Source organism: Fusarium solani (assembly GCF_023522795.1).
Source record: "Fusarium solani strain SB1 chromosome Unknown bctg00000004, whole genome shotgun sequence".
NCBI classification, from domain to species: domain Eukaryota; kingdom Fungi; phylum Ascomycota; class Sordariomycetes; order Hypocreales; family Nectriaceae; genus Fusarium; species Fusarium solani.
In genome coordinates, this window is record NW_027072152.1 from 856,220 (window position 1) to 880,797 (window position 24,578).

Sequence of the window (24,578 nt, forward strand, 5' to 3'; positions counted from 1 at the left end):
GAACATGAACCGTCGCTGGAGCCAGCAAGCTTCTGTCCGAGGGAGGGGTTGACATGACAGTCCGGGGACCAGGAAGCTCGAGTTGTTCTCGTGGAAGTTGATTTCCTTCATCACATGGTTGGCATGATGTTTCTGGCGGTTCCTGTCTTTCTCATTCCTGCACATCTCTTGTCTCTGTGTCGCGGCAAAGGCGGGCGCAGACTCAGCCATCATGACTTTTCTCAGCCCATTTGTGGGGTTACACATTACAAGCCCTCGTGCCATGAGCTCTTCTCTCAGCCGAATTCCTGAAATTTCTCACAAAGACCGGGATTCTGCAGGGGCAGGGAGCATTCTCGGCATTCATCTTTTTTGTTTTGGGCGCCTCTTTGACGCACTGCATTATGGAGGAGTTGGGTTTGTTTGGCCAACTCTTGCCTCTTTTCTCTTACTCCTTTTTCCTTCACAACGCCCAGGAGATCAAAGCCAGTCGACTGTCTCTAGCTTGCCCATGCTTCATGGACCGCTGCTATACTTCTGTCAGTCTGAGGAGTTGTCAATCTACGGCGATTACCAGGATCTCCTTGCCCGCGGCGGCAACTGAGGGCGACGAAGGTCCGAGCTGAGATACACGACACAGCAAAGACACACGTCAGCAAGATGCATCGCATCGTCAAAGATGCATAGCCAAGTCGTGCAGCGATTGAGGGGCTATGTTGGCAGTAGCGATTACAGCCAACAGTTTGCATTGATATGTATAAACCGGGTCAAAAACAGAATTTCCTCCCGCATTCCCTTCCCTTGGCTGGGGCCGCAAAACACCGAAACTATTCCCAAGCGCTTGCAAAGCTAACAGATATTCAGATGGATCATTTTTGTCTCGCTTCCTTCCTCTCGGCTCGCCTCGGCTCGCATTGCATTATAGAAGCACTCAGGCAGCGGCGGGAACCTCGATCGACTGCTCAACACCGTCGGCGGTGGCCGAGTTGATCTTCTTGCCAGTCTTGGAAATCTTGGTGAGGACGGTCTCGTAGGGCAGGGCGGTGACGACCTTGGCGGTCTGGTTCTCGAGGGAGACCTCGTAGCTGTCGACGCCTAGACGCGGGGTAATGTCAGTTCCTGGATTGAAGCAGCGGCATGCATGGCGCTATAGGGGTGAAGAGCTGTCTGGGCAGGCAGAGGGGAGGTGAGCATACCGTCGAGCTTCTTGAGGACGCGGTCAATAGCGCCAGAGCAGCCGCCGCAGCTCATGGTGACGTTGAACTCGTAGGTGTGGGTTTCGGCCATTGTGATGGTTGGTGGTTGGTGGTTGGTGGTTGGAGATGGTGGGGTATCAAAGGGAAAGCGATGCGTCGAGATTACCGAGAGTGATGTTTGAAGATGAGAATGGGGAATTGCGTAGATGTGGTCGTTGAGGTGGTTTTGTAGGTTGCGTAGAGTTGTAATACGGTGAGTTGCTGACAATAGAGGCGACGGTGAATTAATAATGGCTGGGTTGGGCTGGCTCGGCGGCGGCTGGGCGCCTTTTTTGCGTTTTCCGTCCCGCGATAATTGCGCAATTGGGAGGCGCCCCGTCCCCATTCAAGCTGGCCGAGGTTCCGCCAATTCCAGATCAAGAAGGAAATGAAATGGAATAGACGCTGCTGAAAAATTGTGAAACTTGCTCAAGACACGGGGGAATTATCTGAAACATGCTCTTGTTTGGAATTATTCCGACGCTGGCTGTTTCCATCCTTTTTTCATTTGTAAGTAAGTAAGGAGGGAATTGGACATCGTGTTGCTGTGCTACCAATTGTTGATTTGAGGCTATACGCTAAGCTTACACAATGTCGATCTTCCATCTCTCGTCATCTTAGTTGACAATGCCACAACCACGACATCTATTTAGAGAAGAGGACACATTTTCTGTTTGAATTGAGTCTTGCTACCAGAGTCCGAGCGCCGATAGCCGAGTTGAGCTCAGCTTCATGATGGTTGATGTTGACTACCCTATAGCGTCGAGTTGACAACTTCAGAATTGCGAATGAATAGATATATCTAGTAAATCATGTGACGAATAGATCTGGAATTATATTATCGATCGTGCAGATTGACCTTGGCGGCATAAACTATCAGTAAACAACTCGGCACGTGCCGAATCGTCAACCCATGCAGGAGCGATGACGGGTGTATTTCCTCGAGAAAGCTACATTTGAATCTCCGACCAGACACCAACCGGACATCAATATCTCGACACTGACATCTATCCCAACACACCTACTGTTCGTGCACACGCCTCTGAAGGGAAAAAGCAAGAATGGGCTGATTCAACTACCGGCGCTAAAAAGGGGACTTCGGAAAGCTCTGACCCGAGCATTTCATCATCACCTCACTTCCCGTATAAACCTCGCAAGCTTCCAACGGAGGAGGGACGCCGCATAAGTTGGGTGACGAGGGAGAGAGAGGGAAGCTCTGCGGATATGTAGCCGCACACGTCGGAATATCAAGTGCGTGGGAGGCTCTAACGGGTGACAGCCCTACGACAGGTGATGCACAACGGTCTGTATCGCCATCAGCCGCATTTCAGCCTCATGGGTATATACCCACGAGGGTTCGATATCAAAGCACGCCCGCAAGCAACGGTGCCCTGCGAGTCTCGCCATGCTTCCACTCGCTCCACCGAGATGACGCTTCCTTCGAGAAGAAGCTACAGGTGTGTTCGATGTACACCTGGCTGTGCCCCTAGGTTACCTAGCGCGAGCGGATATCTGGCCGAATAGCCTCAAGCACGCTCAGGTGATCTGATCTTTTATACCATGAACCCTCCCGGCGGATGCCACCGCGCCCAGCAAAAAAGAAACCCGGCGCTGCGGTCGCGGGACTCCGGGCAGTTTCTCGGCGAAACCGGTTTTTCTGGACGGAGCGGACTCGGCCTTCCGCTCTCTGCTCTGTGTGTCATATCTCGGGTCTGGGATTCTGAAGAGGCAAATATCACCGGAGTGGTATGATGGAGAGCCGTTGTTACCGAGAGATATTTTTAGGGAAAAGGGAGCAAGCATCAAACGGTCTGAAGATCATTCTGCAACGGGCCTCGCCGGTCGTTACGAATACTTTTCGGTTATTCGACATGGCAAGGTCTTATCTTTCGGTGTGTGTGTGCGAATGTGCGTGTGGTTTGCTTGGGGGTTTAGCCGGTGGGTGGGATAGTGACGAGTCACATATGGTTGATGTCGCCACGATGAGGATGGGGTTGTCATCTTGTCATGGGTAAAGTGGACAAATGCCATGTTGGGATTCGATGTGCGTTTGATCAGCACAGTTGTTCTGATCTGATCCAGGGGACATACATGCTATGCGATGATGCTCACCAAGGGCGTTGCCTTGGAATCTCGGCGACTCTCACGTTGATGCGCGGCATCTTTACACCCCCTTCATCGTCTACCATGTCCTCGTCTACCTCGGTCGTTGCCCACACGCCGTTCATCTCATCCATCCACTCCTCGAGCTCCGCCTCCTCGACAAACTCTCGCTCCGTGTCGGTGTCGACGTGCTTCATGCGCACCGTCTCGCCTGGGGAAGGCGAAGACACAATCTCCACCCGCGGGTGCACGTCGACCCCGGCCACGTCGTCCCTCTCATCGTCTGGGATCGAGTCCGGGTCCCTGGGCAGGTCGTCCCAGACGACGTAGATGGCCCGGAGGTTCCTGGCCCACGCCATGATGCAGGCCAGGTTAGGGATGCTGTAGTAGGCGGTAAAGGCTGGCACGGCTAGGTACCCGACGTCGCCGCAGAGGGGGCGATTACCGCCAGCCTCATAGTCGCGCTCCATGTGTTCGATAAAGTCATACCAGCTGTCGCGCGGCACGTAGAGCATGTCGCGGTTGCGATCAAACTCGCGTATGAGCGTCATGCCCAGCGCTTCGTTGTCCTCAGGGTCATGAAACTGCTTGACGGCCTTGTTCTCCTTTATCCAGCGATGGGCGACCTTGCGCGACTCGTAGCATACAAACAGGGCCACAGGAGTCGGCATCTGGACTGGAGCTGGCGGCATTCCCGGGACGAGGTAGTGCATCAGCCATCTGTCTCCGAATATGTGGAGGGTGCCATTGTCTTGGCACGTGGCCTCCCAGATTCTGTAGCGGAGCTCTTTGGGAGCTTGCTGAAGAGGTGGAATTGGTTCATCTTGAGGTGAGTTTTGAGTTGAGTTGGTGATGGTGATGAAGAGAAGAGGAAGAGAGGACAGAATCATGGAGGGGCACGTCAAGACGCGGTTCCACAACGTGGCGTCTATCACTACGCCAAGTCATCTCCCTTGATATGAAATGTTGATATTGTGATATATTGGCAATTCAATTGTGATTACAGGTTGCCAGGACATAAACTATCCCTTGCAGGATGGTTGCTCCATCGGAGGACATGATCCAACAACCCAAGACGCTTGATATACACAACGGCCATTATTCAAGAGCGGTAGCCTCAACTCAACTGGGATAACTCGGAGTGAATGTTGATAATCACAACCTAACTTACATATACATCAATCTCACACCTAGAACCTCGACTCAACCTTCTTCAGAGTGTCCTGCAGCGCCCACTCACTCCTGCTGGCCTTGCTCCTCACAGCGTCAGCCTGCTCCTCGGTGAATCCCCTCGCCTCAACCGCAGGGTTATATCCCAGCTTGTTCTCCTGTCCGATTGTGTTCGAGTCAACCACCGGCGCCGCCTTTCCATCAGCTCTCTTGTACACTGTCACCACCACTGCACCGCCCAGACCAAGGTTATGCTGAAGACAGTACTTCGTCTCCGGGACAGCGCGGTTGTTGGCCCAGCCGCGGAGATGCCACACCAACTCTGCGCACTGCGCGATACCCGTTGCACCGAGGGGATGGCCCTTGGAGATGAGTCCGCCTGAAGGGTTGACTACGTACTTGCCGCCGTACGTAATGTCGCCTGCCCGGACGAGCTCGTGGGCTTTGCCCTTGTCGCAGAGACCTAGGGCGTCGAGGACGATCAGCTCGTTGGCGCTGAAGCAGTCGTGGAGTTCGACGACTTGGACGTCTCGAGCTGAGATGCCTGCTTGCTGTGTCGCCTCCTTTACTGCTCTTTGTGTCATCTCGTAACCCATAAGGTCAATGGCACTGCGAGAGAACAAGCTCGGAGCATCGGTTGCAAGACACTGGCCTGCGATTTCGATAGCCTGTTCACGGAGGTGCGGTCGAGCCTCGAGGAAGGCCTCTGAGACGATGATGGCTGCGGCACCGCCATCTGAAGTTGGACAACACTGCAGCTTGGTCAGGGGCTCGTGGATCATGGCCGCCTCGAGGATCTGCTCCTTTGTGTAGACCTGCTGGAACTGCGAGTAGGGATTATTGGGCGAGTGTGCGTGGTTGACTCTTGCAATCTCTGCAAAGTCCTCGGCCTTGGCACCGTACCTGAGAGCGTCAGCAGCCAAGTTACTTCCTTTGTGAAAAAAGCTCGTCTCACTTCTCCATGTACTCTCTTCCAGCGTTGCCAAACATCTGAGCCGCACCAGGAGCGTTGGTAACACCCCTCGTGTCAGCCATCATCTTTGTCGTCGTCCCCAGAGGATTCGCCCTGTCTTTAAAAAACGACTGTAGACTCCCCGGCATCATCTTTTCAAACCCAACAACCATGACGCAATCCGCGGCACCGTGCTGCACAAGAGTGCGAGCCATGTTGAGCCCGGTACTCCCGGTGGAGCAGTTGTTGTTGACATTATACACGGGTATACCCGTCAGGCCGAACTGGTAAAAGACTCGCTGGCCGCAGGTGCTGTCGCCGTAGCAGTAGCATGCCACGCCCTGGTCGACGTCGTCGTAGTTGATCTGCGCGTCTAGGAGGGCCTTGACGCCGGCCTCGAAGCCGAGCTCGGTGTAGTCGACTTTTCCGCGGGGCTTGATGAACTTTGTCATGCCCACGCCTAGGACGTAGGCGGATGATTTCTTGGAAGGCATATTGTGTGGTGATTGAAGCACGCACTTGCTTTGTATTCACTAGAGTTTGTAAAAGAGAAAAGAGTAGTCTGGAAGTTGAAGGGGAGGAGAAACAGGCAGTATATCAATCAAGTCACAACACCCCAGGGCAGATCATCCCCAGATCAAGACCCCCGGGGTTTTTAACAAACCAACAGAAACAGCTTGTTCAAACAAGGTAACTCGGCTCGCTCTTTAATTCGACCTTGCTTGTTTGTTACCCCAGCTTTTTTCACTTGAATGCGGGGAAGGGACAGACAAGAAGCCGAGGCTCTTTTGCTCATGATGACCGTTTGCGCCTCGGCTTGTTGACTCAGGCGGAACATTTCACGGTCCGTACACTTGGGATTGTTTCTCGTGCTTTTTGATCAATTGACCGATGGAATAAAGGGGACATTGAGAAGACCGTATTTAGATGATTGTTGAGCTCGGGCAATTGGATTGATGATTGCTAAGCTTGTCTGGCTTACGTTGGATAATCTTGATTCTATCGGCCGAGTGACTTCGGCCCCGGGAATGTATCGACCGAGTTGAACAACATAATTGCTATTCTCTATCAAGACGACGAGTATAAAGTCGAGCATGAAGACTTGTTCAGAGTACCTAGATACACACATCTGATTCACCGTGTTATTATCTGTTTTTGTTAGGCCTGAACTCTTCAGCTCAAAACCCCTAAAACCTCACTTACACGCTCACCACCAAAATGCACATCCTCCTCCTCGGCGCATCTGGCCGCAACGGCTCTCTCATCCTCCAATCAGCTCTAAAACGCGGCTACACTGTAACCGCCCTCGTCAGAAATCCATCCATCTTCACTAACACAAGTCCCAACCTCACCTTGGTCAGCGGCTCGCCCACCTCTCAACCCGACCTCGAGGCAGCACTCCAATCTCCCACTCCCCCAGACGCAGTCATCTTTGCTCTCGGCCACCGCAAGAATGGAACTTCGCCTTTTGCTGCTACAGCACCAGACTGCCCTCATGATCTCATGGAACGTTCAACAAAGGCCTTGTTGAATGCCATCAACGCCACGAACCTCACCAAGCAACCTAAACTCATCGTCAACTCCTCTCAGGGCGTTGGTGCCTCCATGGCCTCTCTTTCTGCGCCCATGCGCTTCGTTCTAAACTACAGTAAAGCCCTTCGAACAGGTCTGGATGATCACACCAATGTGGATGGCCTCGTACGAGAGAGTGGCCCGCCCTTTGTCCTTGCTAGACCATGTCGTCTCACTGAAGGGCCTGTTACCACCATTCGTGCTTGGCCTGATGATGGACTTGGTGCTCCTGGATGGTCTGCCGCCGTGTCCAGGGCCAGCGTGGCGGAGTGGTTGGTTGATGCTGTTGAAGGGAGTGACTTTGATGGAAAAGCACCTGTACTCACCAACTAGGAGAAAGTCTTGGAATAATGAACATGTCCCTGTGAAAAACGGCCCCTGCCTATAATGCATTGTCCAAATTCACCTTCATAGATCAATATATGCCTGGAATATCTTCATGATTCAAGCACCAGTGTCATCAACCCTCCGAGACAACATTCTTCATGGTCCTCTTTCAATGCCATCAAAAAATAAAACCCCCCAAACCGACCCTTATTTCTTAAACCCCTTAACCACACGCCCGCCGCCGATATGTCTGTGTTCAAGCCGCAATGAATACAAAGCCCCTACTTTGACCATCTATCTTGATGCGCCCCCGCGAGACCGTACAAAAAGGTGACATTATATAAAATGCGCCCTGAAATCAGGTAAAACACTCGCCCCAACGCCCGCTGAAACTTTCCAGGGCCGAGCTGTGCCGTGCCCGCCCAAAGAGTAGCTGTTTGTTTACCTTCGCCGTTGTGGCTCGCTCATCTACATCAAGACCCAAGCCGATACCCCCTCACAGCTCCCAGGACAAAGGAAAGTGATATCAAGATGAAGTGAAGAAACATAATGACAAAGAAGAGAAGAAAAGGCAAAGCAATGCCTACAGCATCTGGCAAAGATGCTCCAAAATCCGCCCAAGAGGCATACATACATATCCAATCAAATCAGGGGACGTACTCATTCCCAGCCTTCCCATAATATCCAACCGTCAAGATCACTGACAGCTGCCGGCACTCCTACCGGATTTCTCTGGTACATGAACGGCATGTGAGGGTGTCTGTATGCGTCCCCTTGGAACCCATCGACAGGCCCGCCGGGAGGAGCAACGGGGACATTATCAAGATTCATGTTGGTTGCCCTCAAGCAACGATCCAACACCATGTGAAGCCCTTGCATAGCCTCCTCTGGTTGGAACTCTGGCTTCTGAACGCAGTTGAGCACCACCGAAAGGCACACCACGTCTTTGGTGTCGCGGCCACTGATGTTGCGAATCAGTAAATCCAGCGTCTTCTCCACTGTGCTAATAAGCCGTGAAGGCGACCATAGCACCAGGTTCTCCGGGTTATAGGATGGATAGTCGTCCGATGAATCGGGAGACATGCGCAACGCTTGCGAACCAAGCCCTGAGCTATCAGAAGCCGGACGCACTGCCGACCGGATGTAGAAACACACGCTCAGGGCCGCTTGGATAATGTCCCTCTTGAGCACCTGATGGTACATCTCGGCGATATCCTGGAAATGGGCCAACATAGGATCCAGCTCGTCCAGGTACTTCATGATCACCATCGACGACCTAAGGTATGCCCGAGAAATCTGGGCCGGCGCGTCAGGGGCGCCAATGGCAAATGGCCGGTACAGCGCGAGCAGGGGTCGCCTCACATGCATGTCGAGAATGACCCGGGACCGCCACTGTTTGCTTTTCTGCGCGTCGCTCAGGATGCCTTGCCGGGGAAGATATAATTAATGTCGTCGAGGAATCTCTCAAGCTTGGCTCCCACGTCCAATATCTCCTGGTAGTCGCGGATCGTGTCAATGCGGTTCAGCATATGTGCCACCTTCATCCGCACTCCCAGGGTCATGGCCGCGTAAACCTGCATCTGGTTGTCTGTAACCACATCTATCGGCTTCGACGGCGGCAGATCCTTCATGTCCGGGAATAGTTCTGCGTCGTCCAGGTTCCGGGGTGGCCGGCATGTAAAGTCTCCATCTCGGACAAGGCAAGGCAAGTTGCTAGCCAGAGAAATGTGAAGGTCCATGTCCAGGATTGTGAACCACATACGGCGACGCATCTCGCCCAGATACACAGGAACCCGGGGTTCAAATTCGGAAGGATCTCGATGCAGACCCATGGTCATAGCCATGCGCACGATGGATCCCAGTGATGTCCATGAGTCCTGGATCCGGGGTGTAATCATCCGCTGCGCATGCAGGAGGAGCACCTCCACCTGAAGTACCGCGAATTCAACCAATTGCTTCCCCCTCAAACTGTCCAGCCAGGTCCGTACGAGGGCGCAGGCTGTCGGGATATGTACGCCTTCTGCGCGCTCGTTGCCGAGGCCCTTGGTCTTGGTCTCGAATCGGGATGCGATGGATAGGAGTGAAAGTAGTTGTGGGAGAAAGTATTCGGATTGCAACTTGCCCTCCCAGTACAGGTTGTACTGCTCCGTGAACATGGGCAAGTGTAGGATTCGGTAGATGGTTTCGGATGTATCAACGTAAGAGTCAATGAGTCTATCGCATACCGACTTCTTGGGCAGGATGTCCGTCATGCGCTTATGAACAGGCATCATAGAGTCAACAAAGACGGTGATGGGGGAAAGCGACTTGCGATACTCGTCGAGGAGTGCCTTGTGGAACCTTCTAAAGTTCACCAGGGTGTCTCGAACCCCATTGACGTTGTGGATATTGGCCATGAAATCCTTGGCTTCGTCAAACTGGTCGCATTTAGTATCATCCGGTGCAGCTGCAGAAGGGTACCTACCAAGTTAAGCAAGACACGAGGACTGTTTTGACCATGGTACCTTGTTCTCAAAGCCCCTTCCTTCACCGTCAATCCCCTAATAGTCTCAGAGGACGCCGCGATCAGTCTGCCACTAGTTTCAGAGGCGACAGGGCTTCGCGCCATAAGGTGCCTCTCTAGCCTCTCCATGCGCATCGCCAGCTCTTCCAACGTCGTCGCATTTGTAGAATCACCGTTGCGAGCCGCCCCGTACGCCGAGTCGTTGTTGGGAAGAGGAGTGCCCGAGGAAAACATGGCGGGACCGCAGTTACGCTTTGCTGGTCGAGCAGGCTCTGGCATTTCGCTGTCAGAGCCATCGGAAAGGTTTGCGGAATCATGATCGACGGCATATTTGCAGGTTCGGTTCGATTTCTGGCATTGGGAGCATGGACAGAGGCGATCGCATCGCAGTTTTCTCTTTCGGCATTCGGTACACGACTTGACCGGTCGCGGTCTCTTGACGCTGCGTTGCTGTTGCTGTTGCTGTTGCTGCTGTTGGTGGTGAGTAGGCGCATGGCCCTGTGAAGGTGTCTGCTGGTGCATGTGGTGATGCGGTGGAGTCTGCTGCGACAGAGGCGTGTCGTAAGGAGTAGAAGCCAGAACGGATGGCGGAGGGGGTGCAGCGCCCACGTCGTGGGCATTCGAATGCGCTGTAGCCATCCCAAGAAAGACCGAGGTCAGGCGACAAAATTTAGCCAAGGTCGAGAAGGCGCGGAGATTTAGGGAGCTTGGAGGTTTAAGGAGTCGAGCTACTGGTCGGACGATTGGTCGGCCGAGAGTGTAAGTGGGATCGAGCAACGACAGCACGCCGACGAGAAGACGACGACAGTCAACGAGCGGTGGTCGACCAGGTCGCGCGGACCAGCGTCGAGATGCTCAGCGGTGATGGAGAGATGTATGTGATCGTATACGGACGGAGTTCAGGCAGTCGACGACAGCCTCGGCTGGGGGAGGTAGGCAATGTTGAGTCGCAAGCGCGCCGAACTGGCGACGGACATGACGGATAGCGAGGGTAAAAGGACTCGAGCAGATGGCGAGAGGAGGTAAGAAGAAGCAGATCTGACCAAGGCGAAGCCGACACGAATAAGTCAGAGAGAGGCACCACCACACACGCAGACTCGGACAGGTTACGGGGCACGGGTTACGGGGGACGGGGACAGCTTGGACCGGTAGGCTTTTTGGTCCTTCCTTGGAGATGGGGCGGCTTGCCAGGGTCGTTGGACTTTACCTTGTTCGTACCCAGACACAGGTCGACGCCGTGGAGCTAGAGCGCAGGCGTGGTCCGTCGCTCTCTTTTTCTTGCTGTCTGATTCAGCCACCCCAGACACGCGCACGCACGACTCGAGCGATCCGGCAGTGCAGTGCAGAGTGCGTGCGCCTGGGAGCTTTGCTTTCTTTGCCAGACTGACCCAGTGGAGCCGAGCCGGTTGGGTTGGGTTGAGTTGGGCTGGGGGAGAGGAGACGGACGGGAGAGGAGAGAAACCGATGGGGGATATTAGTTACAGGACGATTTGGAGTGGTGGTTCGTCGCGCGTCGCGCAAGCCGGACAATTGGCAATTAGCTACAGTAGTCCAGCCCAGCGCTCAAGCTGACTAGCTTGTACCGTACTGTAGGACTTTTCGTGGGGTGAAAATGGCCGGCCTGTGGGTGGGCGATGAGTGGGATAGACCGGCGGTAGTGCCAGAGCCAATGCGGCCGTCAATCTCTTGTCAACCTATGCAATGAATCGTTGGAGCGGCTCGAAACGATGGATGGCGATGGCGATGGGCCATGAGGTGCTGAATCGCAGCCCAGCCCAGCCCGGAGCTGGATGTGGTGGGGGGAGGATTGATCGGCCGATGGTGACAATCCCCAATCCCGGCTCTTGGTATTGATGCTGCAAGACGACGCCAGAAGGGTCTGGTCCCGACAGTGCTGTCGATCCTTTTGATGCAGGGGGTTGTCGAGGGTAGAGTGCAGTACTGTACTCGATAATCAACTGCTAGCCTTAATAGGATCTATGCTCTTAGCAGGAGCTCTATCTCTTGTCGTCAACTGATCAGGCATCTCAAAAGAGAGAACTGCAGTTCCCGTCGGGGAATCGATGGGTGTGCTAGCGTCGGAGCGAGCTATGCGGTTGCGAATAAGGTACGTACCCAGGACTTGGATTGGATCCTTCCAATGCCACGGAAGGCAGGTACCAAGAACAGGGTGCGTGCCTGCCTGCCTACTGTACTGCTTCCTGCTTGCTGGGGAAGGGGCTGAGGGGCATCCGCACCGTGACCGCCGTCGGAGCCGGGTCTGGGCCTAGGCCCTGGAATGACGGGTCTCGACCGTCCCTTCCCTGGGAGCTTTGCAGCTCGGCCCATCGCCTCCCAAGGATGGACAAAGGCGCATGAATCGCACGTGATTGCTCCGAAACCCTGGGCCTCTCATCAACAATCCATCACATCACAGGTACAGTACCGTGCTGTACCTGCAATCCTATTAAACTTCACGTTTTGATCCGTCCCATCCCGCCATGATCGCCAACCTCGATCGTTCGCCTCCACTGACTGCGTATCTATCCGCCACCCACCCGTGACACACTAGAGCTATCGTCCAGACAGCTCTCGAGCTCGAGGCATCAAGCGCTGGTCCACGGCATGGCACGTGCTGACCCAGGAACCCCCATCCACCTCAGACATCGACTCTCCGAACCGAGAGAGGCGGGGGAGCAAGAGAGAAAGGATAGGCACAGACCGCGAAACGGAGACGGGAGAAACGGCCAAGGGAAACACTGTCTGTGACACCAATAAGCCATTCGTACTCGGCATACAGCACAGCTTGGCCCGTCACCAGGTTCACCGCAGCCGCAGGAATCCTCTCGGCCGACCCATCTCCAGCTTATCCCCAGTCCCTCCGCTTCCTGTAACCCCCCCCCCCTTTGCCGCCATGTGCAGAGCCGTGCTCCAGGCAGGCATTTCCATCCAATCCCCGGTCACCGACGGCAGGACACCTCTGCTGCGCTCTGCAGACATACAAATTGCGGCCTTGCAGTTCGCCCATCCATCCCGAGGCCAGACCAAGCCCAAAACAAGCCTTTGGTCGCCGGAGTCTGTGTCTGCAGACGCCAAGACAGGACTCGGAGCTTGGCCATGCCCCCTCCTGATCCCTTTTCGGCTCGTTTGGATCTCCTTGAGCTGGTTGTGGCGCCGCCCGAGGAAAGCCTTTTCAAGCCAAGGACCGTCTGGTTAGCCAATGCGCCCAACTCGTGGGACGGCAGCCCAGCAACTCGTCATTGCCCGCCTCCCTCCCGCGGACGCCTCGTGTCATGTCTTGCTTGCATGCATTGCCGAATACCCTCCTTCATCATGGTCACTCATTGCATTGTCGGACGAATTGGTCCTCGGAGGCTAGAACCTCTCCACTCGGGTTCGCCCCCGGCGGACGACCCCAGACGGCGAGGCTCGACAACCCCATGGATACCTTGTATCATGTGTTCCGCACAATGATGCATGCGCCATATGCGCTTACCTACCGTGGGCTCGCGGGATTCTGCTGATTTGATTCCAGTCCAGTCCAGTCGGCCGATGGCTCGGGCTCGGGTGCATGCTCCCTGCACCATCTCTGTTGAGCAATTAGCGTCGGTTCCCTCGGCTCCGAAAGAAATCTTGTCGACACGATGGATCAGCAAACAACCCACGCCCAATGTCAACATTTCCTACGCGCGGGCGCCGATGCTGACCGTCTCCGCGATGGCTGTGGTTATTATTATGCTGACCAGCATATCCTGGGACATGCTCCTAATATTCCTCGTCTCTGGTGTCAATGGCTTCACTAGCCACGTCCCTAGTTGGTCCTAGGACCAGTTGGCTTGTTACCAGTCGTCTTTTATTACTCCATGGCCCCGCGCGGCACGCCCATGGTGATGCAAAGGCAGAGACTCGACGAGCACCAAACTTGCCGATATACCCTGGTCTCACACGCAGCTTCTCAATCTGGTATAGCGAGAATGCTTGTTTCAACAGACCCGGAGCAGAAATTCGCCTAGATTTTCGGAATAACCTCCTGAGCGAGCTCCTCCTGTCTTGGACCGGGGTCAATGGCACACCAACCGCAATCCAAGGCCAAGGCAGGGCTGAGCATTTTCATCCGACTATTCTTGATTGCGTTTAGCACTCTTTTTCATCATGCCACACTCCCGGCATGTCATTGGCTGCCGTGTCTTGGGTTTAATTGTCTTCTACCGCCCATTCTAGAAACCTTCATCTCCCGGATGCGCGCTTACTCGCTGCTAAGATGCTCATTTTGATGAATTGCCGTTGATGTTTTATTACCTGGAGAGAGCTTCTAGATGATCTGGGGAGTCTTGGCTTTCAAGGAGGGTCTCCTAGCGGAAATAACATGGTAGCAGCTCAAGATCTTGTCGAGATTGAGTGAGACATGACCATCTCCGGTTGGCCGTCGCACCATGGCCTTCCTGGTCTGGATTCCTTGTTGGGCAGTTCGATCATGGGCAAAGTCGATGCTCAATTCGGACGAACGGTTGTCGTCTCTGTTCAGTGCACTCGACACCTATTGCATGGGTTCATAGACCCTCACCGGCCACCTTTTACAACCACTGTCGATCGCCATCGACGCCTGTTGAACAATGCCGTCTAATATGTAACAGCCACGGCAAACGCCTCAAACCTGCACCTGCACCTGTACTGCACAGTAGCTGGCCTCACCGGTCGTCCTCGGGCCAAGCCCCTGGAACCCCGTCCCCGTTCGGACCACGCTCCGCCTCCGACCCAGGCCGCTCCGGCCTGTCATCTTCATCTTCATTCCCCTGATGTCCAGTAGCAGCCTCATCGACCTCACCAGTCGGGCCGGCTGTCACGCCAAGCATCTGCATCAGTCGGTTGAGCAGCCCCGCCTGATTGCCTGCACGTGCGTGCTCCTCCAGATCCCGCTGTAACTCCTCGTCGTCGAGCAGGGCGGCAAGTTCCATGTCGTCGCCCTCGGCGCCGTTGTCAACCGCAGCCGCGTGACGCGCAAACATGTTACGCATACGCGCCTCGATCTCGCTGGGCGGAGCTTCGGTCTGCCGCTGCCTCTCGCGCCAGGGCAGTTGTGTCCCTTCGCTGGTGAATATGTTGTCCGCCTCCGCAGGTGGCAGGGGGTCGAATTCGTAGTTGGGCTGGGCATCAAGCAATTCTCGAGGTGCCAGCGCCATGAGTGATGTCTGGCCTTCGAGGAAGGCAAGCCGTGTGGCGCCCTGGTCTGCTGGAGAGTCATCCTTGGGCAGTACGCTCGTGTCTACCTTTTCAAGGGTATTGGCTACCCTTTCCAGTACGGGAATGGCTTGAGCGTTGTTCCAGAGATCCTTTGCCTGGTGGATGTAGAGTTTCACCCAGAACGACCTGTCATTGGAGTCGGCGTTAATACCCCAGATAGATGGCGGTGTATCGAGGTTCAGTTCCTGGAATAGCGCACAGTATAGCCAAGGAACTCGCCTCATGCCCTTTTCGAGTTCTTCGGCAGCGCGGGTCGTATCGCCGAGCTGCAGGTGAGCGAGCACCAGGGTTTGCCTTAGGTATATTGTGTCTCGGTTTTCACTCGTCTTTTCTACCTCGTTGAGGAAGTCGATCAGCCATTGAGCCTCGTGGGCTCGAATTGCAAGGACGTGGATAAAGTGCCGCATGGCATAGGGGTCCTTGGGATCCAGCGTGTAAAGAAGCTTGGCCCACTCCAGAGCTGTTCTGTACGTTCCCTTGCGAATGAGGCTCTTGAGATAATGATATCCTGCCAGCCAGAACTGTCTGTTCTCTGGTCGGCGGAAGTCGAGACGTGCCTTGCCCTGCTCGATGTTCTGGCGGAAGGCCGAGGTGGTCACGCGACCAAAGGTGAAGAGGGCTCGCTCGCATAGTTCGGCGGCGAGGGCCATGTTCTGGTCCTGCTTAGCGACGTTGCTGACCTGCAAGAGGGTTGATACGTGGTATGCTAAGATAAGGGTTAGTTGTCATGCTATACATGTAATATCCAATATAGTATAACTTACGGACTTCCTTGAGCAGGTGAACCATGCGCATAGGATCACCAATGTGTACACAGGCGAAAAAGAAGGCCTGCACAGCATCATAGTTCTTGTCATGGACATACGCATACTCGGTCCACGACCCGTCGGGCGCCTTCCCCACCTCCTTCATCGTCAAACCCCCAGCGCTCTGCCTCGGCCAGTGCTCCCGTCCCTGGATAAAGACGTTGCGGCGTAGCGAAACCTCTGGAAGCTTTGGTGCACCTGGCGGCGAGCGGAGGAACGTCTCGAGGTCGACTTCGCGCTGCATCTGACCGCGGCGGTTTCGGTTGCGTTCCTGCTCTTCTTCTGCTTCGGCGGATTCTATGACGTCGCGGCCAAAGAGGTTGCGCATCTCGTTGACAGCACGGAGGTGGTATGGGTTAATTGTTAGTAGCTCGTTTATTCGACGGGTTGATTGAGTTGAAGCTGCTGCTGAGGTGTTTTGTGCGTTGGTGGTGATGTTGAGTTCCTTGATAGCCTTGTCGATTTCATCCTCTTCTTCCTCAACATCCGGTACTACAGCCGCAGAAGCCCTCTTCTTCTTCTTCTTTTTCTTCTTCTTGCTCTTCCCTGACGTAGCCGGCTGCTGCTCCTCACTCACTTCCTCCTTGACCTGCTGTTCCTCCTCTTGCTCCTCATCCTCGTCCTGCGCATCATCATCGTCGTCGCCACCTAGAGCCGCAAAGAGGCTCACCCGAGGCTTCGGAGCTGCAATAGGCGCGGTCTCCTCCTCACTCTCGTCTGATTCCTTCTCTGCGAGTCGCTGAGCCTCCTCCAGCTCTCTTTGCTTCTGGAGCTTCCGAAGCTGTCGGCTCGACATGTCTGAGGCGGGGTGTCGAGCTGTTGCCCGACTTCAGAGCCTGGTTGATTTGTCGATAGAAGTGGACGGCAAAGATTTCCTAGGGTAAAGTTTGAGAACAAGAAAAATCTACTTGATCTCGAGTAACAGGCAGACACGGTCTGCTTATATGCTCAACTTCTTCCTTTGTTTGAATGAATGGATGTGTCACGCCGTTGGGCTGATGACGTTTGGCGGGGCAGTGAGAGCAACGTTTTGTGAAGACCCCTCGACCCTCTTTTAAGATGCTCAGCCAATGGATAGGTCAGGATAAGAGTTACAAGGGCTGACAAGTTGTGCATACACCCTGATGAGGCTTGTGAATATCAGCCTTGAGCTGCCAGCCTTCGTCGAGAAGCTTCTGTCGGTCACTCAACTGCAGCCTCGAAATCTTGTCTTTAACCACGGTCAACTTTAACTTTCTGCATCTTCACTTCAGAGTGTGGTGTCACTGTGACTCGGAAGAGCTGGGGTTAGCATCATGTCACGGCAAAGAGACAATAAATGAGCTTGAAATCATGTATTAAGCAGGGAGCATCAGCTCGAGCCCTGTTTGCATCAAGCCCCATTTCCTAGTTTTTGCATCATGGGTTATCGTGCTCCTCGTCAACTAGGTTCTTCATCTTCGTAACCACCCACCCCGGGCCATGCCAGGCCATTCCTTGTTTTCCATTGTTGTTTCATCAATTCAAAAAGGGTCAAAGCAAATCCCCTTGCAGCCTGCAATGCAAACCACCCGCAGTCCCGCCCGCTTCCAATACAATCCTAACTCCAGGCCAAGTGGCCTTTCTTCTGTGGCGGCCGAGCTCTGGCTCGTGATCCCGTTCAAGCCCATATGCCTTTGGGCAGTAGAAATGCAATCGTTCCAAAAGCCAGAGCCGTGTGTTGATACATCATACAAGGCAATTAGGAATCTTGTGATACCAAGATCGCGTCTTGGTTCGTTGTAGTTGTCCGAGAAAATGACTGCCCACCCTCTTCGTAGACGTCAGGTCTGGCGTAAAGCCCATCTTTGTTTCATAACCCATCAACCAATCGTGCAACGCCTTCCATTTATTGGGCGGCAGGCGTGGTATGGTACTGAGGTCGGTTTCCTCCTCGACCACCTCGTCCATAACCGCGACCACCCCGGCCACGTCCACGGCCTCGGCCCCGGTAGTTGCGGTAACCACCGTCAACACTGCCTTGGCCAAAGGTCTCCATGTTCTTTCGCTGCTCCTCGCCCCGCCATTCGCGACCACCAGGCTTCTGGCCGCCATTCTCGGCTCGCTCTCTGGACTCGCTGGAGATGTTGTCGAAGAAAGACCTCGACTTGTTGTAGGCAACAGGAACATCGTCGGTCGTCGTGGGCTCGGGGCCCTCGATGGTGACTTCGGGCGTCTCTGTCAAAGGAGAGCCAGCAATGGCCTCCTTGACAACGTCCTGCTTGTTGAACTTGGCATTGGACTGAGCAAAGTCAAAGTCAGAATCAGGCACCTCGACCTTGGCAGCGGCAGGTCGTCCACCACGACCACGCCCCCGACCAGCGGGTCCACCTCGCGAAACAACAGCGTTAACTCTCATCTCATTGACCTTTTTGGTCAGGTTGTCCATAGCATTTCCGCCACTGTTGCCCAGCTGAGCCATGGCAACTGCCACCGCAGCTCGGGCAGCATTGGTTGCGTCCTGTACATTACCAGGCGCGGCAGTCACGGGAGCCTTGTTAGCGGCGTCTCCTCCGACACCAGGAAGCGAGAAGGGCTTGGCAGCAGATCCAGTCAAGGGAATAACGGGAGTGATCCGGTGGTTCTTGGGTCCAGTGGGAGCAGCAGGCTTAGCATCCTCGGGCTTGGTGGTTTGTCCATTGGCGGCGAGACCGGCAGCCGCCTGCTTGACCTCCTCAACCGAGGGCTTCGAGTCGACGGGAGGAGTAGGAGCATGGGCAGGTTGACGAACACCTTGAGCCAGAGACTTCGGCTCAGTAGGGGGCGCAGCTTGTCCACTTGGCGTGGCCGCCTTGGCCCTGTCGGCACCAGGACCGATAGGAGCCGGCTTCGAGTCCTGTGAAGGGCCAGAGCTGGGGGTAGCACGTTGGTTCTGAGGGCCCTCTGGGGCGCCAGGGACACCAGGACCACCGGGGCCAGGAGGGAAAGGATAGTTGTTCCAAGGTCCAGGGCCTCCAGGGCCGTTGGGACCACCAGGTGGGAAGCCTTGACCGGGAGGGAACCAGCCAGGAGGGGGAGGGTACGGCATGTTGCCGAAGTTGGGGCCAGGTCCGGGTCCAGGTCCTGGGGCACCGCCACGGCCCCAGTTGCCAGGTGGTGGACCACCATAGAAGTTGTTGGGTGGGTAAGGGCCTTGGCCGAAGGCGCCGGCAGGAGGAGCGTTCTGGTTCGGGCCCTGAGCACCAGGGCGAGCTCGAGCCTTTGATTCAGTTAGCAGTTGCATCTCAAGCTGCTGGCAAAAGAAATTGGATTGAATCTCCCAGATCAGAAGGAAGGCAACGGAAATCTCGACATTGTTTTTTGCGCTTTTCCGATGTGTAATGTTTTACATCCGAAATATTTCATCATATGGGAGGGGATACAGAAAGCATTGAAGAGGTGACTTACTCCGACGATAGCAGGGTCATCGGGGACAGCTGGAGGTTTGTTCTCCTTGATGCTGGGGTGCTCTTCGATTCTCAAGTCCTTGACATCGCTTCCACGGAAGACAATGTACTCGTAAACTTGGTCCGAGGGAGCAATCTCCTCTTCCGGTCGACCTTTACGGCCTTCCGTTCCGAATGATCTCACATTCTCGAGAGATACTGTGGATTCGTCCGAGTTGATCTCGTGGAGGGTGCCAACATAGCTATGCTGGGGTCAGCGACGGTCGCGGGCGCGGATGAATCGCGTGCGTGAACATACCGAATATCGCTCTTTGAGATGAGGGAGATGCGAGACCTGTGGCTGCATAAGCGGGCGAAGACAGGCGTCAACGACCACGTTTACCATACCCGAGAAATTCAGACATGGCCGAATCGAAAAGCCACGTTCAGCACGTGGCGAGCTTGAGGGAAAAGACGCTCGAAATGCAAAAGACAGAAATGAAAGTTGCAGCGAGATGCAGTAAGAGGTAGAGGAAGGGGAGAAGAGTAGGAGGGAGGGTGTCGCGTGTGGAAGAGGTAGAGGTTGGGGGAGGTTGGTTGTGTGGAGGTAGAGTTTTGTGATTGAGGAATGAAAAGAGAGGCTGGAGGTTCTTGAGCAGCAAGCCCTGCTAGTAGCAGTGCGGGGCTAAAGTGTGGATATACCTCGGTAATTTCCCGGGTACTTCCTTTAAGCTCAGGTTGAAAGCTGGTTGCGAATAGGGTAGAATGTCTCAAAGAGAGCCACCAGGGGTTTGAAAAGAGAAAAATTGGAGGGGACCGAGAGGAGTTTTTAAATGCAGTGATTTTCACACTGAGCATTTATGTAAGCTTTCATGGAAGCGAGAGGCCGGGGTACGTTTAAAGATGAAGTAAGCCTATATCAATGACAGTCAAGAACTTGAACAAACTCAATTCATGAATCCCAAACCAATGGATTTGCTCTCCTACGGACTACAATCAGAATAGTAACACCTGACTTTCTAGTTGAACGTTCACTGGCATTGACGGTATTGCCCGTATCATGTCTTCATCACAAACGATTTCAGGTGACCATGCTATCTGCAGCTGGCTGAACAAACGCCAGCTGTCGAAACTTGTATGTACTGTAAAAGCGACGGTCTACATCTAGAATCATGAAAGCATTCCCAAACCCCTACAACGAAACGAAACGAAAGGACGCGTAGACCTCGTGCACCGAGGAACAAACCCGTGCAAGCCGAACCTGAAAGTGACTGCCTAAAACTCCATTACGTAGCCGAAATCCCATCTCATCGGAACTTGCTGAAAATGACTGCGACAATAAGAATCACCAGAACTGTAATAATGGCAATCGTGATCACCCGATTTGTAGCCATCCTGTAGATCCACGGTCAGCGTTTGGCCATGGACATCAACTCCTGAAGGGGCCACTTTACCTACGCGCCATTCCCCTTAGCGTCTTGATACTCCTGTCCACGTATCCCTCACTCTCAAGTAGTCGGCCGTGTGTGTTCTCGATAATCTCTCGTTGTCTGCCGAGATTGGCCAGAGTGTCTGCGCCGATTGCCTCCGTCTCGTTGGCAAGGGCCTGGCTGGCCTTCAAGCGCTGGGTGCTGCGATCAAGTCGGTCCGTACCAGAAAGTAGCTGCTGGCGCTGCTCCATATGAATATCGGATGATCCAGCGGGGTCGTCTGTGTATCGCGATCCGAAAAGAGCTGAACGGTCGGAAGAGAGGGTTGTCAACTTGCGACGGGCGCCATCTGTGTCGGACTCGTAGTTTCGGAGGCGTTGATTGACCTTGGTGCGAGAGCTGGTGGGGATGTTTTGTTTCTCCAGGCGCATTGCCGCAAGCTTGATAACCACGAGTGTTAGCATTCAATGAAAGAGTTCAGATAGTCGCGCGCATTGCAGCGTACCTGTTCATCGAGCTCTTCAAGGGCTCGCTCAGCCTGGCTGATGGCGGCCTTTCGAGGCTCACCCGCCAACTCGGGAATCTGATCCAACTTTTGCGTCAGATCAGCCTGGATGAGCTTGAACTCGGCCTCGTAAGAGCTAAAGAGCTCAGAGCCAGCGTCGGTATCGAGAGGGTTCGCCATCGTCAAGGGAGGCTGGGTAAATGACAGGTACTCGTGAATCGGCTTGAGTCAAAGACAGTTGGTCGCAAGTGAAGTCGCGGACTGGTCTAGAAAGATTTATAGCTGGTGGTGGAGGATGAAGCAGTTATCGCGCAATGCTGGGGTGATGTTAGATCCAAGAGTGGTCGCTGCGGTTTGACGTTCTCGTCAGCTCTTCCGGGTTCGTCTGGCCCGACCGAGGACGGTTGGTTGCCTGCGTATGACATCCTGGCCAATGAGCGATGGCTTCAGCCACACCGGCTTCACACGTGACTATGATGGTCCGTGCACACTGGAGCGGCCGAGATATTATCTCGAATCCGCAGCCAAAGTTTTCTTCCTTTTCTCTTTTTCTCTTCATAGAAAGTTGAATCCCCCGGATTGCGAAGAAAAGCGGCTCAGCGTCAAGACCTCGGTCGAGGGCGTCGGGTTGAAACAAGCTGGGCAGAGTAAAGCAGGTTTCCTGCACGGCGCTTTTAAGAATTGGCGACTCGATTTCACGTTGACCGATCCCGTTGAGTGTTCGACATGCCTTGGTTCAAACCTTTGGCATTGCAAGCATAGCTAGAGATATTGCCATGTCTGGCAATCCTACTGCTTTTACGAATTTGTTTGTGATAATGGCAACTCACTAAGAGCGCCTCGTCTGTAACTGTCTCGGTTTCTGCCCTTGGGGACTCGATTGGGAACTCGGATGCAGATTTCTCTGCGACAAGCTGCAAACTCTTTTGCGGAGCCGTGAGTGGTGGACGTGGCCCAGTATGGCAGCCACAGGCAGCCGAAGACTTGGCAGCCGAGCCACTGTGGCTCACCCCGGTCGCATCCACACCAAGTGGGCCATTCAACTCAATCGTTGGGAAGGACGGTCAGTCGTCGATGTCATTCTGCATCTCGACGCTCTGGGAACAAGCCCAGACGAAGCTCATCCATTCATCTTCAATCCTCCCGTCGCAAGCTCCCGTAGATCAGACTCTCTCCCTCCCAAATTCTCCAGAAGAGGACATCTCATCTCAGCCCAGCTACTGAGTTCAGCTAGCCACAGTCACTGGCTGTCACAATGCCTGAGTCGCGGCACATGTAAGTCCCCGTCATTGTCTGTGACTTGTCTCTGCTGGTTCCTCCCGATCCGTTCCATCTGTCCCACCCAAATGCCCAACCCCCCCATCTTCTTGATGCGCTCGTCATCAAATCAGCTGCGACACATTCTGCGTCCTTGTCGGTCGGGCATCCAATCATGTTTGGATGGCCACGACACCGAAGAACTTAACTTTCCGCTGTCACATGTCTTTAATCTGCCACTTCCATCTCAAGATGCTTTCCATCGACCCTGGCTCCTACTTTTCGCTGCACCCTGACTATTCCCAACATCCCCAAACCCGACCTGACCTATCCTTGTCGACACCACGCAGCACTCATGAACGGGTCGGCTGATAGATTCGTCAGGAAAAAGGTGGCCATTGTTGGCAGCGGCTGTGCGGGAATCGGCGCTCTCTGGGCTTTGAACAAGACCTATCATGATGTCTACATGTATGAAGGCGCCGATAGGCTCGGCGGCCATACAAACACGGTCATATACAAGAAGGGGAAGTATACAACAATGGTCGATACAGGCTTTATCGTCTTGAATACGGCTACATATCGTGAGTTTACCAAGACCAACGGCCATGCATCTGCTCACCGCTCGCAGCCAACTTTATCAGGTTTCTGGATAAAATCGGTGTCAAGACCGACCCTACCGAGATGACCTTTAGTGTTTCTCGAGATCGCGGTGCTTTTGAGTGGGCTGGTTCTAGCTTGACTTCGCTATTCTGCCAAAGGCGAAACATTCTCTCACCTAGGATGTGGAGGATGATCTTTGACATTGTCCGCTTTAACCAATTTGCCCTGGACCTGTTGATAAACGACGAAGAAGACATGTCCACAGACCTTGGGGGTGATATGATGAACCACATCTCCCAGGATGAGACAATCGGAGAGTACCTGGATCGTGAAGGTTACTCGGACGCCTTCAGAGACGACTACCTTATCCCCATGACCGCGGCGGTGTGGAGTACAAGCCCAGATAAATGTTCACTAGAGTTTCCAGCAGTGACTTTGGTTCGGTTTCTGTAAGTCTGCTTCACACGACGCTTGGGGCCATTCTAACTCGTCTCAGATGGAATCATCACCTGTTGTCAACAGTAGCTGCACGGCCGCAGTGGCTCACATTGAGGAACGGATCCAGCTCTTACATCGACGCTGTCATGAAGGGCTTCCCCCCGAATCACTTGTTTCTCAAGACACCAGTCAGGAATGTTTCTACCGAGAGCGACGGTAAAGTCAGAGTTCACCTAGAAAACGGATCCTCAGCCGTCTACGATCATGTAATTCTTGCGACACACGGTGATGAAGCCTACGATATTATCAGGCCATCAGCGACCGAACAAGAGCGGTCTATCATGTCGTGTTTCAAGACATCGCAGAACGAGGCAGTTCTGCATTCTGACCTTTCCATGATGCCGGTGAGGCAAAAGGCGTGGACCAGTTGGAACTACCTCACACTGTCATCACCATCGTCACGAAAGGCGAATATCGACCAGGTCTCGCTGACCTATAACATGAACATCTTGCAGCACATCCCTCGCAACACGTTCGGCGACGTCTTGGTCACTCTAAACCCTCTTCACAAGCCCAAGCCGGAGCTGACCCAAGGACGGTACTACTACTCGCATCCGCTCTACACGCCTTCTTCAATTCGAGCGCAAAAGCTTTTGACGCATATTCAAAACACCCGTGGCATTAGTTATGCCGGGGCGTGGACCAAATATGGCTTCCATGAGGATGGCTTCAGCAGCGGACTACACGTTGCTCAGGAACATCTTGGAGCAAAGCTACCTTTCCAGTTTACGGATTCCACCTACAGCAGGGGAAAGAGGCCGCGTCTGGGCCTGGCAGATCATCTACTGCGGCTGTTCATCCTGATCATCCAGGTGTTTGTGGTTCAAGTCATTGAGCGATTGTTTGGTACGGGAACTCGACAGGGCCGGCGACCCGTGAATGGCAATAATGGAAAGATTGCCAACGGAAAATACCAATGAAGGTGAAAAGCTGCGTCATTTACAAGGACATGGAGTTTCATTTGTGATTTATGGTTTATACTGGGAAAACATGTCAGTGGTTTGGCTATATAGCATGCAAGCGTTGAGATTGGAAAGA

General features: G+C 54.0%; 10 protein-coding genes across 10 annotated transcripts; 2 read left to right on the plus strand and 8 right to left on the minus strand.

Annotated features, from left to right (window-relative positions):
- Nucleotides 1-910: 910 nt before the first annotated feature.
- Nucleotides 911-1,266, minus strand: MRS44_007345 (uncharacterized protein; the record flags this gene model as incomplete). The annotated part of the gene is made up of 2 exons (XM_065620496.1): nucleotides 911-1,098; nucleotides 1,176-1,266. 2 exons carry the CDS (start codon nucleotides 1,264-1,266, stop codon nucleotides 911-913), a joined length of 279 nt encoding a protein of 92 aa, XP_065476568.1.
- A 2,056-nt stretch (nucleotides 1,267-3,322) lies between these two features.
- Nucleotides 3,323-4,207, minus strand: MRS44_007346 (uncharacterized protein; the record flags this gene model as incomplete). Its single annotated transcript, XM_046280876.2, has 1 exon — nucleotides 3,323-4,207. One exon carries the CDS (start codon nucleotides 4,205-4,207, stop codon nucleotides 3,323-3,325), a length of 885 nt encoding a protein of 294 aa, XP_046129121.2.
- Nucleotides 4,208-4,507: 300 nt separating this feature from the next.
- MRS44_007347 (uncharacterized protein) lies at nucleotides 4,508-5,933 on the minus strand (the record flags this gene model as incomplete). The annotated part of the gene is made up of 2 exons (XM_046280868.2): nucleotides 4,508-5,390; nucleotides 5,443-5,933. The coding sequence occupies 2 exons, from the start codon at nucleotides 5,931-5,933 to the stop codon at nucleotides 4,508-4,510; spliced, it is 1,374 nt and encodes a 457-aa protein (XP_046129120.1).
- A 724-nt stretch (nucleotides 5,934-6,657) lies between these two features.
- MRS44_007348 (uncharacterized protein) lies at nucleotides 6,658-7,344 on the plus strand (the record flags this gene model as incomplete). The annotated part of the gene is made up of 1 exon (XM_046280837.2): nucleotides 6,658-7,344. One exon carries the CDS (start codon nucleotides 6,658-6,660, stop codon nucleotides 7,342-7,344), a length of 687 nt encoding a protein of 228 aa, XP_046129119.2.
- Nucleotides 7,345-7,998: 654 nt separating this feature from the next.
- On the minus strand, nucleotides 7,999-8,706 carry MRS44_007349 (uncharacterized protein; the record flags this gene model as incomplete). Its single annotated transcript, XM_065620497.1, has 1 exon — nucleotides 7,999-8,706. The coding sequence occupies one exon, from the start codon at nucleotides 8,704-8,706 to the stop codon at nucleotides 7,999-8,001; it is 708 nt and encodes a 235-aa protein (XP_065476569.1).
- Nucleotides 8,707-8,753: 47 nt separating this feature from the next.
- Nucleotides 8,754-10,480, minus strand: MRS44_007350 (uncharacterized protein; the record flags this gene model as incomplete). Its single annotated transcript, XM_046271266.2, has 2 exons — nucleotides 8,754-9,755; nucleotides 9,803-10,480. 2 exons carry the CDS (start codon nucleotides 10,478-10,480, stop codon nucleotides 8,754-8,756), a joined length of 1,680 nt encoding a protein of 559 aa, XP_046129118.2.
- A 4,028-nt stretch (nucleotides 10,481-14,508) lies between these two features.
- MRS44_007351 (uncharacterized protein) lies at nucleotides 14,509-16,663 on the minus strand (the record flags this gene model as incomplete). The annotated part of the gene is made up of 2 exons (XM_046281449.2): nucleotides 14,509-15,767; nucleotides 15,826-16,663. The coding sequence occupies 2 exons, from the start codon at nucleotides 16,661-16,663 to the stop codon at nucleotides 14,509-14,511; spliced, it is 2,097 nt and encodes a 698-aa protein (XP_046129116.1).
- Nucleotides 16,664-17,734: 1,071 nt separating this feature from the next.
- On the minus strand, nucleotides 17,735-19,675 carry MRS44_007352 (uncharacterized protein; the record flags this gene model as incomplete). The annotated part of the gene is made up of 4 exons (XM_046280791.2): nucleotides 17,735-19,084; nucleotides 19,273-19,513; nucleotides 19,570-19,605; nucleotides 19,659-19,675. 4 exons carry the CDS (start codon nucleotides 19,673-19,675, stop codon nucleotides 17,735-17,737), a joined length of 1,644 nt encoding a protein of 547 aa, XP_046129115.1.
- Nucleotides 19,676-20,557: 882 nt separating this feature from the next.
- MRS44_007353 (uncharacterized protein) lies at nucleotides 20,558-21,365 on the minus strand (the record flags this gene model as incomplete). Its single annotated transcript, XM_046280736.2, has 3 exons — nucleotides 20,558-20,645; nucleotides 20,705-21,120; nucleotides 21,186-21,365. The coding sequence occupies 3 exons, from the start codon at nucleotides 21,363-21,365 to the stop codon at nucleotides 20,558-20,560; spliced, it is 684 nt and encodes a 227-aa protein (XP_046129114.1).
- A 779-nt stretch (nucleotides 21,366-22,144) lies between these two features.
- On the plus strand, nucleotides 22,145-24,460 carry MRS44_007354 (uncharacterized protein; the record flags this gene model as incomplete). Its single annotated transcript, XM_065620498.1, has 4 exons — nucleotides 22,145-22,460; nucleotides 22,793-23,023; nucleotides 23,071-23,491; nucleotides 23,539-24,460. 4 exons carry the CDS (start codon nucleotides 22,145-22,147, stop codon nucleotides 24,458-24,460), a joined length of 1,890 nt encoding a protein of 629 aa, XP_065476570.1.
- Nucleotides 24,461-24,578: the final 118 nt, after the last annotated feature.